Genomic DNA, 19,028 nt, shown 5'->3' on the forward strand with positions numbered 1-19,028 from the left:
TTAGCCTTTGTTCTACCACCTTTCTGCAGCTGAACAATGTCACTCCTGTGTAGTTACAGAGCTCAAGCTTGTACCCATATCACAGGCTTTAGTAGTTAACATAACTCTAACTAAAAGATCACCTGGCCTTCGTTGTAACCTTCTTCCAAAAAGAAAACATATATGCAATTAAAATATGTCTTTGCAGTTTAGCAACCCAGGTGAAGTAAGAGAGGTACAATATAAAACTACCAGATAGGTACTTCCAGTTCCTTCTAATGAGCTATTCTTCTAATGAGCCTTTCAATTAAAATTGGACTTTCAACAGGGAAGACAAACTAAAATAAGCAGCTGTGTGGTCATCTACAATCCTAAAAACCTGTGAGTATTTCTACTTAATAGAGTTATACTCCACAATGATGTTGTAGTTGAAATTAGTTCCCTGGTACCACAGATGACACTGGAAAATACTATTTCTTCCAGACGTTGTCTGTAGATGTATGTGCAGGAGCGCTCTAAGTGGTAACACATGCACCCATTCAACTCAATCTCATGCACCAGTTCTGTCCTCTCAAAATTGTCAGAGTTCATCGGCCATTTGCTCAGGTTAGAATTTTGATGGGAAACCTCAGGCATACAGTGCTTGAAGTGGTCATCTACTTATTTGCTGTCATTCAGGAAGGTTATGAAATCACAAGCCACCAACAAAGCATATTTATTTTCAAAAGCAAAATTAGACCTAAAAGCAGTATTTTGACTCACTCAATTATGTGTCTGCTCCTAGCCTCTTGAGATAGCACTGAGACTTTCTGTCTACAAATCAAACACCCCCAAAATCCTGCATATCAAACCAAATCAATAAAAATATTGCTTCACATAGTCAACTTAAAAAAAACCAAACAAATATGAGCCAAAACCTACCCGAAATATTGCAAACAAAGAGCAAAGTCAAAAAGGAAAATGTCGAGAGACCACTTGTGAAGGTTAGCAGTGAGTTTGCTCTTATTTCACCTTTAATAAAAACCTGGTAAACATGAAGTTAATTAAAATGCAGGTCATATTCATTTGAAAGTTTTACAAACACCAGAGAGAATTAATATCACAGGAACTGAGGGGTCTAAGAAGAGCTTGCAAGATGATGAAATATGCTTCAGCCCAGGAAAATGAAAGAAATTTCAAGCGCATCCAGAAAGAAAAGCATGTGGCACTGATATTTCCAGCGAAAGGCTGTGACACTGAATTCAACCACACCAAAAGAAACCTCTCCATGACTGGCAACATTACTAACAAGGTGGTCAAAGCAAGCAGTTAAGGCATCAGAATGGATAATTTTATCCATAGCCCAGCAGACACTCAGTCTATAGAGAGACAGGATAGGTGCTCATATATATATATATATATATATATATATATATATATATATATATATATATGCTTCTGCATACATATACTAATGGATACAGAGAGGGAAATAGAAAGGCATACATATTAAAAAAAAAAAAAAAAGCCAAATACATGAAGTCTCAATACAGAAAGAAGTAGAAACTCCCTTTCTAACTCACAAGAGCAGAAGCAATTCTGAAAGAGGCCTGAATTCAGTCATGTTTTTAATGTGCTTTACATTTTGTAAGAAAAGGAAAAAAAAGAATGAAGGACTGAAGGAAAGAAGCAGGGGGAGTATGTGGTTTGATTTTGAAGTTAATAGAGATAGGATTCCTTGAATTGATGGAAATGGAGCTAGCCAAAGCAAAGCAGCAATAGAGAGTGAAAAAAAAATCCTATACTCTTGTCTCCTGGGCACGTTTCATTACTGAAACATCAAAAATACTATTTGTGAACCCAATTAGTATTAAAATTACTGGATGCAGTGAGAGAGAATAAAGTTTGGCTTTTTACACTTTAAGCATCAAGGAACCTCACTCGGATAACAATTTTCTCCCCCATCTCTCACAAACATCGATGTTCTACACACTTAAGAGTAGCCAAAACTTGGAATCACATTGAGGAAAACCACCAAGTTCCCTCAGCAGTCTCTCTGATATTAACACTTCCATTTCACATACATGCTTCCCCATGCTGGTGAAATGATCAGAAATCACTCCTTTGCCTACAACCACATCACTCACTTCGTGCTATCAAAATGCGATTCTTTGACTTGTGGATCTGATACTTTATATCTTCATCCCTTCAAGTAACTGAATGTTGCAAAGATGTGAAAATCCTTGCATCCACTGATCCCACAGGCATCTTTTTATACTGATTCTCCACATCAAAATATTCCAGAGCAGAGCTTGAGATACAGAGTAGCCAAGAGGAAAGGCTGTCCAATGAACAGTTAAGGATGTTGCTCTACTAGAGCAATTATAATTCTAGTTTACAATGAGCCAACAGAGAGTGTGAAAATATCTGCACAAGGAAGAAGTGCCAAGCTTTTACCATCTCCACTCTAGTTTCACAAGAGCCTTTCCTCTTAAAAGAACACTGCTCTCAGGAAAAATGCAGATAACTAGACATTTCTTAAATAATGTAGTAAATTACTTTTTCTGAGGTCCCTTAGGAAAATAACCTTGTTGAAAGTGAGGAAGGAATATACTGTCTTCAGAGATGGGCAAGTGCACTTTACATGTCTTCAAAAAGCTTAGAAAACACATTACTGTAACAGCAAACCTATAATGTGACCTGAGCACCTGAGCATTGCTGAACACCACTCATTACCTTTCCAGAGAGTCAAGGAAGCTCAGTGGATGTAGTCTGACTGCTTTACTTTCTACATGCTATCACAACTGTCATAGCAGAACTAAATCTCACTGACATATTTCTGATAGAATGCAATTTACATTCAGCCTTTTTTTTTAAGCCTTGCTAATATTTAATCATAAAAATTTACTCTTCATCCCACTCCACCTGGAACCTGAAAAAATCTTGCATCCACAGGATTCAGTGGCCTAAGTGTAGACAGAGTCTCAATCAAATGTCTGGACTTAATCCCTGTGATCATCAGCAGTAATCTAGCTCTACAAGCAGAGTTTTGCACACAAGATGACTCTCTATAAAGAGAGAGATTATTGGTATTTTTCTACTATGTATGCACTCCATGGCTGAAAAAAAAACAATGACCACTCTGTGTAAACTGACCTATTGCTGTAATTTCGAATCCCCACCCCTCCCCCAAACAAAAAGTTCAGGGCTGTATTTTAGATGCCACCATGTGATAACTACTGGAAAACACTGCCTGCTTACTGCCAACCACAGCAGTTCAAGAAAGCCCTTTGTGCAGAAAGAGATCCAAGAGCCCCTGAGCCTTCTGAAGACAAGAGTTGAGGAACTAACTGTGTGTAAATAAATAATGCAATTCATTACATCAAATGTAGGTCATTGTACATTGGTGACACTTTTCAAGCTGTAGTCCAGTGTGTCTAATTTCTGGCTGAATGTATGCTTGCTGGAAGGCTATCAGCTGTCATCTACATGTCAATCACAGTCCTTCAGGGAATCATGCTCTGTTCATGCTTACACACCTTTCCCTCAAAGCTGCTGTTCTTTCAGTGTGGATTTAGATATGCCATAGTGCACAGATGTTGTTATCCATCTCTCTCCTTTTCTACCTTTTTTTTAAGCAGTCGTACTCTATGTATGCATCTGTCAGACTCTTGCATGGTGTGTCATTAAACATAAAAATGGAATTCATAAAGGTTAGGGCATGAACCTATTCATGATCCTGCTCTTGGCACTAAGCTATTCAGATATGTGGAAAACCTTGAAATCCCTCATAGCTTTCAGGATGGGAAGCATTTGTAACAGAAGTATAATATAGTATAGTATGTAGTGACAGACCCAATTTAATTCTTCAGCCTCTCTTTGTTTCTATCTTCTCTCCATTCTCCTCTTCCCCGTCTCTTTACTGACTGCATTGACCTTTATTTTTAATAATCTCTTTCTGTACTCCTTCCCCTTTAACTACACCTATTCTTTGCTCTCTCTGGAGCTAATTAATACATAAATGGATTCTGCTTTTTTCTTCACCTAAGCAGAGCAGAATTGGCAGTTATGTTGTCTTTACCTTCCCTTCTAGTGCAGCTTCACTGTTCTGTGTGTGAAGAAGAAATAACACAAACCAAACTCTGCTTTCCTGTTTGCCTTGAAATTGCTCAACAGCAGCAGAAGCACAATCTGCATACTCTGTCACTTTTCTGTACTCTTGTTTCTTAACTGCATGCCTATTGTTACAAAGGCATACTTTGATGCACTCTTTGGTCCTGCAGGGCAAAGGCTGTTTCTAATGGCTAAAAGATAAAACAAAGCTGATTCCAAAAGTCCCTTTCATTGGGAAAGGTTTATGAGGGAGGGCAGCAAAGAGGAAAAGAAATAACCTTTTGGCAAGCCAATGCAGCCATCAGTCTCACAATATTCTAGGATTATTTAAGCATTTATGTTTAGTGTTTTCTAATAAAAATGTGTAAGAGCTGCTTACTCGAACAAAAGAACTGCACATCAGTGCTTACAATTCAAATGTATTTCAGACTCAGTTTCAAGCCAACTGACAGTGTTCTTCAGAAAAAAGGATCTTCACAAAAAAGACCCTGAAAATACAGCTGTAGAGCTTCATACAGCAGTAACCTATGAGAGCAATTTAAGACTTCTCCGAGTTATCATTGGTCCTTCTATTTCGCTAATATCTTGGAGATTGTTAGGCAGAACACTGGAAAGTTTGATTGCTTTTACTAGAAGACACAGATGAGCAAATAAGATTTAATTCACTTGTAGCAGACTAAAAACTGCAGAGGTTAGATGATGCCCTTTTCTATCATGAGAGTTTTGCAACACAGCTGTATCCAGTGGAAATGGATGATTATATCATCTAACAATTATTATTTAAAACTGTCTTTCCAGTATGAAAAGATTTCTGCTTACTTGATATTGAGAGCTGGGGTGTTGTACTTTCCCCTGGAACAGATCCATCCAAATAATTGCCTTTGTCTTGCTTTAAAAATAGTTTACCCCACTACCTTGTCCCTAGAGGATGCCATGAAAAAGCTTTTTGGCCTCAAATTTGCTGTCACTTTGAAAGACAAAACACCAATTATTCAGTTGCTCCTGACAGGCAGGCAAGCACATGCACACCTCTTCAGTCCACAGCTGTCCTTGAACATGGAAACCACATAGAATTCAGTATTTCTGGCACCTTTCCCTTTACTGAACAAGGAATCTGACCTATCTGAACACTCCTTGGAAACACTCTAGCAATACATCTTAATATGTTTCAGCTCCCAATTACTTTACAATAACCTGGAGGCACAACATAAAGTTGCAGCCAAGAAACAAAAGATATTTTTGCCCAGCCATATTTATCATGCACTTTGATTACTATGGACATCACTGTGTTCTCTGAGAACTAAACACACAGAAAAGGATGTGCAGGATAATACACTGTTTGCAAGGTCAAAAAAAAACCAAAAACCAAACACCTCATCTTAATCAAGGGATACACAGATCTTACACACACTTTCTAAAGAACTCTGTTCTTCATTTGTTCAGGTTTTGGGGAGGGTAGTTTAGTTGGTTGATTTTGGTTTTGTTTTGTTTGGTTATTTTTGGTGGTTTGTTTGGGTTTTTTTAACATTATAAAAGTAAAACCTCTGCTTTTTTTTTTCTTTAAGCATTGAATGCACATCAAAAGAGAACTAAAAGCTATAACAGCAAGCAACAACTGGAATAATATATTCTGGTTTATCCACAGATCTCTGTAGCCTAGCAGTCAGAATGGGACTACAGACAACTATATGAAATATTTACTCTGAGTTGTAGTGGGAAGTACTGTGTTGAAATTTAAGCCTTTCAGAAACAACAATCAGGAAAAAAAAAAAAGTCTTCTCTGTTGGACCACTTGCATATGGAGCTGCCCACTGAAAGGCTGCCCTGATTCCTGTCAAAGGGTCTCTCATCCCCTTCTGTAAGGTGTAAAACTTCCAGTGTGACTTGTGTTTACTACTTGAAGCATATCAACTCAGTGAAATGTTCTTCTCGTCTTTTTTTTCCCTCTCACTCTCCTCCTTCCTTTGTCTCTTTTCTTTTTCTTTCCTTCCAAATAAACACTATCACACAAAAGTCTTGCCCACCTTAAACCATCACTCTGTGAATGTATTTCTTGATATATTCTTGCTCACATCAGAGGTTTCCCCTCGAGATGGTTCATTTTTGCTGACATTAATGAGTAATCAGTAAATCAGTTGTATTAAGAAAGAAGAACAAAACAAATCAGAACTTGATGTTTCCCAATATTAAATAGTTAAAGAACATACCAATGAATCTGCCCTGGCATACAGAACACAAAAACTTGATATCCACGGTTGTGTAAGCAAGTCTATGTATTTCTTATATCTGGAAACATTCCAGGTCGGGTTAGACAGGACTTTGCCCCCCAATGCCTAGTTGAAGATGTCCCTGCCCACTGTATGGGGGTTGGACTAGATGACCTTTAAAGGTCTCTTCCAACCCAAACCATTCTATGATTTCCTCAGAATACTGATCATTAGTGGAAAACAGCTCAATAGTCACGTTATGTCTTGCATCTTATTCATCAGCACTGGTGTTTTAAGAAGACAAACTTGATCAATATCTACTGTTTGAGTTTGTGGTCAGATTACTGCAAAATTGAGTATGGGTAAAACTGGAGGCAACTGTTTTATGAAAGACATGTGAGTTCTACTTCTTAAATGATCTCACTATTTAGCTTCCATTAGAGACTATAAATAGTGAAAAAACAAATCTTGCAATCATTGTGGTTGAACTGGAGCAATGTTTTCCTGTCTGGCTTTCGCTCTTGCATGGCCAACAGTATTGGCCTGTAATGTAACCTGTGATTTCACCTCTTAAACTAAATCTTCCCTTTCATGTGATCCAATATGATAAACTGCATCAATTTTCACAAATTGTATTTCATTTCATGTTAGATTTCTGTCAAATTAAGGGATTGTGAGACATCAGAAACTGAGTTTTAAATGTAGAAATGTGTAATAGATTTGAAATGATTGCATGCAACAGTTGGAAGTTGCATTAAGGGGGAAAAAAAGAAAGAGAAGTTTAATTTAGGTCTATATAGCTAAGTACTTTTAGGCATTTCTATCACCTACAATTTGGAGATTAAAATCAGTGTAGACTAACCAGAATGAAATTAGCCTTATACAGCACTCATAATGGTCTGTGAAAATGCCACACTTTCTTCCCTTAAGATGAGGTTACAGGTACTTATGTGCTCTACTCATAATTCCTGGACAGGATTGAGTCAATAATATCACACAGGTGATAGTTACTAATGCTTAAGTGAAAAAAAAAAAATAGATTGAAAGGATATAATCTACACTGAGAGAGAAAATATGCACAATTTCTTACATTTCCCTACAATTCAAATTTTCTAGATCTCTTCATGGGAACACACTCAGCTTCAGTTGCTCAATGACAAAATAAGATGCCATATCATAATCTATAAACAGTAAGTGAATTTACCAAGCTTAAGCAATGTACAAGTAGTGTAGGATGACTGATCATCAATCACATGATACGTAAACATCTACCAAATCCTTAGAAAGCTATTTGAAATGCATTAAAAAAACCAACCAAACAGAAAATAACCCCACCCAAACAGGAAAACCCATCAACCAACCACCATCTAGAAGAACCTTATGTAAGTAATCAGTAAAACACAGGGAAATAAAACACATAATATGAATCATATAGAAGTCCAGATATTTCCATCAATGCCATGTTTGTCAGAAAGGAAAGACTATTAATATACTGAGAAGTAAAAAAACCCCAAACATTTCCACACATTGTAAACACAAACACATTTTCAAGTATACTTTGCATCAACATTTAACTTAAACTAGTATTTTCCATACTGCATTACCCTGGAACAATAAGTTTTAAATGTCTTCACACAAAAATCATTTGTATATGTAACAGCAGCAGTGCTCTATGTAATATATATAATTTAGTTACGTACTATCCTGAAAGTATTTTCCCCACATATGCTTTCTTCCATGAAGTTCTTACAATGTTCGTGCTTTAAAGCACAAATTCTTTGCCTGAATTGTCTGTACTTGCTGAACAATGCCACACAGTTCCTCACTTTGGCAGTAAATGCATATAAGTGCTTTAGAACTGACTGAAGTGAAACAATATATTCACCAGTTTACAGATAACACTGGGGACTTAAGAACACAGTAAAGACATTTATCTCTGAAGATATTTGGATTAAAATATTTTGCAAGTATAAATATTGATTACATACCTCATTTAAATATAACCAAAGAAATTTAGATTCAGGATTTCTTCTAATCCTTGATTAACATTACTACTGAAAACCAATTATAACCAACACATGCTTTATGAGACTCAAATTTCTTTGGCACACAGGAGCTCCTTGTCAAAGTTAAAATGTGAACCCACTGCCACAGCACCAGGAAGCTGGTTTTATGTCTGGTATAAAACAAAAAAATATGTATTTTCCCCTCAAGCGTGCTAGAAAAAGCAGGGCTGTCTAAAACCTTCATGTCACACACAGTCACAGGGATAGAGCAATGCTAATGTGAAGCACATTACTAGAAGGATGACATACCATTCAGTTGTAATTGGCTCAAAGCAAACATCAGGCATTGTGGGGCAAAAACCAGGAACCATGTCTGCTATTGCCAATTGACAAAGAAAGCCGTAGCAGCCTACCTGAGACAAGCGAGACTGTGTCTTTCTCCCATGAGACAACAGAGATGTATGCCTCCACGGAGGAGGGGATAATGCACTTGAACACTGCTACATTGCCTCTCATGGCTTTCTGGTCCTCCACACGGACTGTATAGGGTTCCCGTAAAACTGGAAAGAGAGCAGGAGGATTTGTTAAACAAGTCTTAATCACACATCCTACCCTCTCCCTCGTTTAGCTTTGCAAATTTCCCCCCAGCAGCTTAGGCAGGATGTGAATTCTTTTGTGTCAGTAAATGGAACAGCTCCGTGAGGTTAATAGCAAATTAGCAGAAAAACATTTTTTCATCTTTTCATTTCCTCAAAATCTGCATTTCACTGTGTTCCTGTGTGCCTCCCCTACCTAATGCTGGGGACAAGGAGAAAGACTTTGATAAGAACTGTACACTTATATGGGTAAATGGTGCTGTGTTTTCTGTTACTTGTCTAGTTTCTCATGCCATATTTCCCATCACAAATTGTTTCAAAGGGTATAAAATACGTATAAGTACTGCATTCGAGTTAGACATTCAGATGGTAGAAGGTCACTGTCATTCAGGGTTCTGAAGAACTGAGAGCCAGAAGAGAAAACTGATGGAGATAACAGCCAGAGAAAGGGCTGTGTTTCTCAGAGACACAGAGAAATTACAGTAGGACATCATCACAAGAGCTACGTTCAACTGACCAGCAGTGAAAGAAAGAGATTAACGGTAAGAAATCAGAGAAGATAATTCAGAGTTGTATTAGAACAAAACAGGAGAGACACTTAGAAGCAGGATATGGTTTGTCTGCATCCAGAAGAATCAATTTAACAAACAAAACCAAAAAAGAACAGCTGGAGAAATCCTTCATACCAAATTAATACTGCTGGGATAAGATGTATCTGCATTGGGTAGAAGAACAGAATGGAGAGAAATCCTTACACTGAAACAATCCAAGGAAGAGTGAAAAATCCTGTGAGCAACAATTAATGCAGAAGATGGTAAAGCAGAGAAGAAATACACATTTACTACAGGAATGAAATGAGTAAGACAGGAAGGACAAGCAGCAACATAATCTCTTCACAGGACTGTAAGGTAAAAAGGAAAATAAAACATTTACCATAGTCAAACTAGTTATATATCTTGAGATATCAAACAAAGTTACATATCTCAAAGTGAAAAACCATTTCAGTGAAACTAAAGATGAACACACTGGGAAACAATGCATGCGTGTGAGGCATGTATAAGACTGGGAGAAGTTACTGGGAAGAGCAACCCCAGTGCAGAATTGTCACCAAGTCAGCAATGCTGATCCACCAAATTACAGTGATATTTCTTGCCTCTGCATCTTGCCCACAAACATACACTGAGCTTTACCAATTGTATTTAACCACATTGATTCTAGTCAGTAAAACCTTTGCAGAAATTACAGAAGTATCCCACGAAGGTGTTCAAAAGATGTGTAAATGTGGTATAAAGGGACATGTTTTAGCTCTAGACTTGGTAGAGTTCAACAACGGTTGGACTCAATGTTCTTAAAGATCTTTTTCAACTGAAACAATTTTATGACTTATTTTGGGGTCCCATGGATAAATGGGTCAATACTGAGCAACAGACAGCTGCATGCTGTCAGTAATATCCTATGCTTTTACAAGTAAATGGATTCCGATTCAGAGCCTTAGCAACACTGCAAGTTTTAGTCTCGTCTTCATCACCACAATACTTCATCTACAAAATAGAAAACTTGGAAGTTAATACTGAAAAAAACACTTCCCAACAGATGCTCAGAATTGAGATAAGCTAATAAATCCACACAGAACAAAACCACAATACTGTGTTCTCTCTAAATATAATTCTGCCAGACAAGTTGTCCACCCACCAAAGCAAAACTGAAAGTGCAAAAATCAGAACCAAGTTCCAAAGAAAGATGGTGAGTTATGGATCTTTGTTTTTCAGACTTTTTCTGAGCTGTGGACAACTAAACATTTTCAGAAGAAGCACAAGCCATGATAGAAACTCCACACATACATACCACATGAATTTACTTCAACTAGTCACTTTTGTGCAAGAGAACCCACTTTTCTAGACAAGAATTTTAATAAGACACCTAAATTTCACAGAAACCAGTTTTTCATTCCTACTCTATAATTTTCTGTAAACTACAGAGCACAGAATATTAATTTGTGGTTGAGAGTACGTTCTTCTCTCTTAAAAGACTCACAGATTAAATCTAAGTGCTGCCCGTTCAGCTTTCCCTACATAACTCCTGTGAAGGCACTTCTCCACGGGAAAGATATTTCTCATCTAAGAGTAGTACAACAACAACAAAAAGGATTCAAGGATTTGCGTTAGTGAAGAGTCAGCTCCCAGTCCAGCTTTTGTTTGTTTGTTTATCTGAACATTTTAATTGACTGAAGTGGGTAGACAAAACCTTCAGAAACCATGCAATCATGTCCTTGTGTGGTATAACAAAAGGCTTGATTTTGATCCTGCTGTAATTCTCCACTGGCTGACCCAGAAACAGAAAGCACTGCCTCAGTTGCTGAATCATTACACAGGACACAAGTTTCTCTCCCAAAACACAGAACTGAACACAAGTAAATGAGAAGGGATGTGATTAGGCAAACACTCTTTCCTTCCAGCCCCTACACAAAGGCCAAAAACTGCATCTTTTTCTCTCACAGCTCTTTAATGAGTAAGAATGATTAATGATTTAATTATCAGTTTCTTTCTTCTTATGTTTGTGCAGAAGCTCAACTGACTGGTCTTTGGAAAACTAACTTTTTGCCACCAAAACTAACTAAATCAGGAAGAAGGGGGGAAAATCCACTGTTTTACTTTATATTATGAAATGTTCAGAGGTTCATCTACTCTGACTGACAGCTGCTGCTACTCATTGTCTCAAACACTCATTTCCTCCCTCCTCCAGCCTCTTTGAACCCAATAAAAAACCCCTGTACTTACCAGCCTTAATGTGAACATCCTGACTTCTGATTTTCCCTGAAGGATTTTCAGCTGTGCAATAGTAAGTGTTATCATGGATTAAGTTATTAAAGCTTGAAGGAGGGAAGGGGAAAATTTGGAGAGTGCCATTGGGGTGGACGTGGCGGATCCCTGGGACATCGTAGATCTCCTCGCCCGTTGCTAGGTACCATCTGAGCGTCACAGGGGGGATCCCTGCTGCTGGACAGGGTACCAATGTCCCTGTGGTGCTAGCAAACACTACCTCTTGCAGAGATGCATTGACAAAATATAGACTGGCGTGTAGATCTTCACTGAAAACTGCAAGACAAAAAAAGAAAAAGAACAGATCTTGAAAATCCAAGAAATTGAAGCTAAGCACAAAATGATTTGACTGTTGCTTGCAATACAATCAAACACATTGCCTAGGGAAAGTAATTCAAACATCTGAATCCTAACTTAAGCTCTAACAAAATCTCTCATTTTAGAAGAAAATAACACCAAACTAAACCCAGTAAGTGGCTTACATCCAAAATTAAAATGGGAAATACTTTGTAGCACAAACTGAAGCAGATCGGATCAGTTTGGCATTTTCTGATGCAGCACTTTTGGTAAGGTCAGAAAAAAAAAAAAAATCAAACAGCAATCTAGCAACTAAATTTCTTCCTGGAACACAGGCAGTTTCTCTTAGCATTGATAAACTTTCAGGTTTTCCATAGCAAAATTATTTATAAAGTAATGAAAAGAACCAAGCAAACAATGAAAAAAATGCCTACAATTCCTTAATAATGTCACATACCTATACTTAACAAAAATACTTCTAACAGAGACCTCTAATCTAGGTGCAGAGCACACTCATGGCAATCTTGTTTCTTTCATCTATGTGACTACAGTCTCCTTCCCAACCATAAACCACAGATTTTGTAACACTAAAAATAAAATTAGTGCACAAGATTAGTCCTCACTTTTCTGAACACTTCTGCTATAGGTTATTCAGCTATTACCCAAAGGGCTCAAAGGCTTCAAGTGACTTGAAAGTTCTTCAGCATAGAATCATAGAATGGTCTAGTTTGGAAGTGACCTCAAGGATCATTTAGCTCCAACCCCCTGCCGTAGGCAGGGACACCTCCCACTAAAGTGGGTTGCTCAAAGCCTCATCCAACCTTGCCTTGAACACTTGAAGCATCCACAGCCTCCCTGGGCAATCCATTTCAGTATCTCACCACCCTCACTGTGAAGAACTTCCTCCTAACATCTAGTCTAAATGTCCCCTCGGCCAGTTTAAACCCATTGCTCCTCATCCTGTCATTACAAGACTTTGTAAATAGCCCCTCCAGCCTTCCTGGAGGCCCCTTTCAGATACTGGAAGGCCATTATAAGGTCTCCTTGAATCCTTCTTTTCTCTAGACTGAAGAGTCCCAACTCTCATATCCTGTCCTCATAGCAGAGCTGCTCCAGCCCTCTGATCATCTTTGTGGCCCTCCTCTGGACTCACTCCAACAGTTCCATGTCCCTCTTGTGTTGGGGGCTCCAGAACTGCACACAGTACTCCAGGTGGGGTCTGACAAGAGCAGACTAAATAGAGAGAATCCCCTCCCTTACCCTGCTGGCCACACTTCTCTTGATGTATCCCAGGACACAGTTGCTGTCTGGGCTGCACATGCACACTGCCAGCTTATGTTGAGCTTTTCATCAACCCAGATCCCCCAGGTCCTTTTCCTCAGGGCTGCTCTCCAGCCATTTGCCACCCAGCCTGTAGCTGAGCCTGACATTGCACTGACCCAGCTGCAGGACCTTACACTTGGCCTTGTTGAATTTCATGAGGTTGGCCTGGGCCCACCTCTCCAGCCTGTCCAGGTCCCTCTGGATGGCATCCCTGCCCTCCAGCAAGTCAGCTGTGCCACACAGCTTGGCATCTCATCCATAATGCCTTCCTAACTGTCTGATACACCTTATCATAGAATCAACCAGCTTGGAAGAGACCTCCAAGATCATCCACTCCAACCTATCACCCAGCCCTACCCAGTCAACTAGACCATGGCACTAAGTGCTCTCTGTCTGAGAGTGTATCAGCATAAGGCATGATTTTTTCCCCAATAAATGGTAGCAGACATTAGCAGTTCCACCACTCTGCTTTACATTTGCATATACTGCCCACTTGTGAAAAACTCTCCAGTTTTGCTTGACACAAACACAGAAGGTTGCATATTTCACTGTATCTTGACTGCAGTGGATTCCCAGGTGATTTTTTAAAGAAAGACTGGTAAAGAGGAGATTTTGTATAAAAGGTGACCATAGTGCATCACTCCAAAGAGGTCATCAGTGAAATAAATTTCAAGGCTATCCTTCATCTGCACATGACTGGTGCTATTCCCCTGCAGAATACCTCAGAGTCTCAAAGCAAAGTCATGAAGTGGCTTGTCTATGTCTGCCACTTAGTCTTCTGGTAGCTTGGAGAAAACAGATAGACTATTTGTCCTTTATGGGAAGATATTCTGCTTTGAACAACATCCTCATTTTGACCATCAAGAGACACTATCTCAAAAGAGAGCAGAACCAGCTCTGGGAACTACTACAAAGAATAAAGACTCCTTCTAAAGTAATAGGGAAAGATGTTTGGCATGCAGGAGGCAGCTAGATAAATGGGTGTCACAGATCAGGATAAAAGGCACTTGGAGATGGAGAAAGAAGAAATTTCAAGTAGTGGAAGTGACAAGTCCCTACATATAGATGAGACAGGTACTAGCACAGAATAAAGTCCCTTGCAAGAAACAAATTCTTCCTAGTTGGCACAGCCCTAGGAGAAACTTGGGTATCTGGAAAGAAAAAATAGCTATGATAGGACCAAGCACAGGAAGAAGTAAGGCTGAATAAGGTGATGCCACATTTACATAACCACATTTCCAATTATAGTTGCACTTTGAAGCAGAGAACAGTATTGTTGGTAACATAATAGTGGACAAAAAAAAAAAAAGCTGGTATTGTTCATCTGCTGTACAAGCTATTCTTTACAAATAACAAGCAAAACAATTAACTGGGCACTGTAATTTCCATTGGCCACAAGACATTCACGTAGAAGTAATAAATACAGTTCACATTTGACAACTTTTATTATGCTGTATTGCTTCTTAACAGACATTTGTGTAAAAATGGTAGATTTGCTGGCTGAGAATAAAGAGGTGAATACCAAATTAGAAGTGCCATAAAAATAGAGAACACCAGGAACTGTGTTTGACTTTTCCATAGCATCTTTCTAATCAAAATGCAGCATAGCTGAACCAGAGATTAATACTTATCAGCACACAACAGATTTTCTCCAGCTGCTTTGTATCCCCTGTAGAAGCTTTCACTACTTTTGACAAACTTTCCATCCATCAGCCTTATATAATAGTGCTTCATTTTAAAACAGCATCTGGTACACATTCATCTTAATGGCAGACACAAGCACACAGAGATCCCTGGTAAATAATTGCAGTGCTATAACACACACAGAGAGACACAACATGGACAATCCAGATGCATTGCATGGTGGGAAACAATGTGCAAGTTATTTGGATATGTTCAACAACAAAAATGTGATTGGAGAATCTTTTAGTTAAAAAATTGTTCCTCTGGAATGTTCCATAGGACAAAAGTGATCAGCTGAAAAACAGAACAGGTAATACATCCAAACCTAATTGAAACAGACTAGTCAGTGACAATATGTAATTACATGTTACTTAATGGTAAAATCTGATCCAGCTGAACACAATAGTCTACAATAAGGAGAAGCAAGCTCAGAGTAGAGAGAACAGTAGGAAAGTGTATCAAAGTTGTAATTTCAAAACACTGAAGAGAAAATGGAAATGCCTGAAGAAGAAAATAAAAATGGTAAAACTAAAGGAGCAGAGGAGAGAAATAAACCAGACAGGTTCTAACAACTGCCTAAACACTATCCTGAAAACAAGGCTTTTGAAGAATTTTGTATTCAAACACAGTATTTTGTCTCCAACAAGGGTCCAAACAGACAGACACAGCCCTGCCCCTGTAGACTGCTCTGCAAGAATGGAATTCCACTATGCCTCTGAGCCAGAATTGAAATGACTTGCAGCTGATTCTGACTGCACTGACAGAGAGGACATCAGCATTTTCAAGAGCACAACACCCATTAGTAGTCCAAGGGAAGGAGGGTTAAATATTCCTCCCAGATAAAGTTTAGTTATTACTGAAACAAGTAATACCTGAGGGAAACAAGAAGCCCGCACCTCAGCAACACTCAGTGGAGGCCCCAACTAAAATCACAAGGTGACAAATAGTTTGCACCTGCACACACATCAGGGCAAAAACAAAGACATGTGCCCTTAGCTGTGTAGTTAAAGGAGCACATAAACAGTTTATCAGATCGACAGCCACAGGAATCCCATGCTAAACTGAGACCATTTTCTTATTCACACAGCAAGAATGGAAAAGAAGGAAGGGTAAAATTTTTTGCAAGTTTAATCAAAATTCCTTAGACTCAACTACTTGAAGTGATAAGGGGAACTGACAAAGTATAATAGCTGAGGAAATTTCTGCTCCTTTTCAGGGGAGATGCCACTGCTGCATTGTGGAGCAAAGTGCTGAGTATGTCAGCCAGACAGAAAATTTCTTCTAGCACTTGAGAAATCTCCTGTCAATTAAACTGGCTCATTTCACTACAAGGTGGTTGTTGGAGCTGAGAATTGATCACACTCAGAAGCAGAAAGTGAGACAGCACTGTACAGTCTGGTTAACTGTACCCAGGCTGACTAGACAGAAATAGGTATAAAGATATGTATCCATTGGCATAGCTAAGAATGGGTTGGTTCCTTGGTTTTAATTTCTTTTGGTATGTCACATCTTTGCTCATATCTCTACGGTGCTGTAGCTCCTTTATATATATACTACACCCACTTGAATGTCCTCTGCAAGGGTCTAGCAAATAAAACTTCTGAGGTTCTGCTGTAAGTATGTAAGTTGTTAAGTCTTCACTGTATATTACACAAGACAAAACCAGCTGAAACTGGTACTTTGTAATCCTCCTTTTTAAACAGATGGAAGCAGATGCCACTGAGACACAGGAGAAAAGAGGCTACATTTAAACTACCATACTGAAGTAGACTTGGCCTTGCTCTGCATAGAATTTTGTGTCCTGGAGGGATCAGCATCAGCTGCAACAAAGAGATGAAATAAGACATGCAAAAGGAAACTGTGAAACTATCTAGCCAAGAGAAAGCCTCCTCTTTCCTTCCTCTGTTGTCCTCTATGTACCCCTTCAGAGTGCTTTACCTTTAAGAATCTTTACTGCAGTGATGACAAATGTAAAAGCTTCCAAGGAGTTTGCATGTAACATGCCCAGCTTTGGTGCCAGAATGCAACGCCTCTGCTTAGCGTTGTGCATTCCCTTTTCACCATGTTCTCTTTCATGGTTTAGTAGGTGTAAACAATGTTTGTGATTTTTGAAGCTAGATTTTTGTGCTTCAAATTCTTCCAAAGTCCTCTTTTCAAATTCTGCAGTTGACCACTTAAAGTTCCAATTTTCTCTTCAGTTTTTGAAAGAAATGAAATGCTTTTGAGCAACAGACAACACTATATATTCAGATATATCAATAAAATGTCTCTGAACAATTAACTGATACTTTAATTACGCTCCTCATCCTTTTCAAAGGTAAAACACAATTCCTGTAGTGCTTATGTAAGGGAAAAGTATGTTTCGAAATTATTATTCACATAGGACCAAGAGGAGAAATATTTCTCATGCCTTTGATTAATCAAATCCAGCATGAAATATTTATACAGATGAAATAAAAGATATCAATTCAAGTGAAAGTCTGGAGCAAAGAGACCATTCTGATTATTTGGATTAAAAAAAAAAAAGAAAAGATAAATTACATAATTTAGCAGCTTCTCCTGCACTACAGCAGTCTTGTAGCAACAGTCTTAACTACCTTCCAGTGGAACAGCAAGTTTGTCACAGCCCTGGAAATTAATATTTCTCCTCCTTTTCTCTTTAGTGATGTTGTGATTGACTGGACATCAATGAATATTTCATTTAGATTTCATTGATTGCATATAATCTGTGACCTTAAAATTAAAGGATTTCTCCCTGCTAAATACCAGCAATGTAAACACAAGAAACCTAGGTGCAAACTCAAGGAGTATAATAAAAACATTTTAAAAACATAGGCAGCATAAAGTCTAAATTCTGTCTTGGTGGTCCAATAACACTTCTTTTTGAGAAAGCTCATTCCTGGTGCTGACTCTTGCAGTCTGCTTGGAATGGTAGACACCTGGGATCACTTTGTACCATGACGGGAGAATAAACTCCAGAAAAAGCTGAGAGTTGGGAAAATACACTGCAGGCATCTCGTCAGCCACACAAAGTAGGTGCAAAGCAAGATGAGGCACAGTCCCTCAAGCAGTTAAGTGACTAGGAATCCAAGTAGTCTCAGCAATGCATCAAGCTCCAGTAAAATGTTTAAGAAAAAAAAAAAAAACAACCAATTTCTTGTGTGCCTTTTGCAGGATGCCTTTTCCTGAGGGACTCCAGGTATTGTGCCTAGGTTTAGGAGAATTTAGGTTTTTTGAGTCTCCTGCACAGCTTGTGTATGGCATCAAGTACAGCCTAGAGGCACTTTAGACCCCAGCCTGGTGAAGCAAATCACTCCTTTCACCTAATCCTCTCTCCACCAGTTAAAGAGGACAACTCTCCATCTTTCTTGAAGACTTTGTTTAACTGGGAAAAGACTAGCACAGCTGTATCAGGATATTTAACTTCTTGGTGGTGAATGGTGCCACATCCAGTTGGCAGCCAGTCACTAGTTGTGTTCCCCAAGGATCAGTGCTGGGCCCAGTCCTGTTCAATATCTTTATTGATGATCTGGACGAGGGCATTGAGTCCAGCATCAGTAAGTTTGCAGATGACACCAAGCTAGGAGCAGGTGTTGATCTGTTGGAAGGTAGGAGAGCCCTGCAGAGGGACCTGGACAGGCTGGATGGGTGGGCAGAGGCCAATGGGATGAGATTTAACAAGGCCAAGTGCAGGGTTCTGCACTTTGGCCACAATAACCCCAAGCAGCGCTATAGGCTGGGGACTGAGTGGCTGGAGAGCAGCCAGGAGGAAAGGGACCTGGGGGTACTGATAGATGGTAAGCTGAAGATGAGCCAGCAGTGTGCCCAGGTGGCCAAGAGAGCCAACGGCATCCTGGCCTGCATCAGGAACAGTGTGGCCAGTAGGACAAGGGAGGTTATTCTTCCCCTGTATTCAGCACTGGTCAGGCCACACCTTGAGTGCTGTGTCCAGTTCTGGGCCCCTCAATTCAAGAGAGATGTTGAGGTGCTGGAACGTGTCCAGAGAAGGGCAACAAAGCTGGTGAG

At 39.1% G+C, this 19,028-nt stretch overlaps 1 protein-coding gene across 6 annotated transcripts in view; it reads right to left on the minus strand.

Moving 5' to 3' along the window:
* Positions 1-19,028, minus strand: part of DSCAM (DS cell adhesion molecule) — a 459,192-nt gene that overhangs the window by 373,945 nt on the left and 66,219 nt on the right. For all 6 annotated transcript variants that reach the window (XM_064152540.1, XM_064152541.1, XM_064152539.1 and 3 more), the window contains exons 2-3: positions 11,658-11,975; positions 8,698-8,844 (exon numbers count right to left, since the gene is read on the minus strand). In XM_064152540.1, the coding sequence (XP_064008610.1) occupies positions 8,698-8,844; positions 11,658-11,975 (465 nt within the window). The remainder of the gene's footprint in view (positions 1-8,697; positions 8,845-11,657; positions 11,976-19,028) is intronic.

Source organism: Pogoniulus pusillus, chromosome 12 (genome assembly GCF_015220805.1).
Source record: "Pogoniulus pusillus isolate bPogPus1 chromosome 12, bPogPus1.pri, whole genome shotgun sequence".
Lineage (NCBI taxonomy): Eukaryota > Metazoa > Chordata > Aves > Piciformes > Lybiidae > Pogoniulus > Pogoniulus pusillus.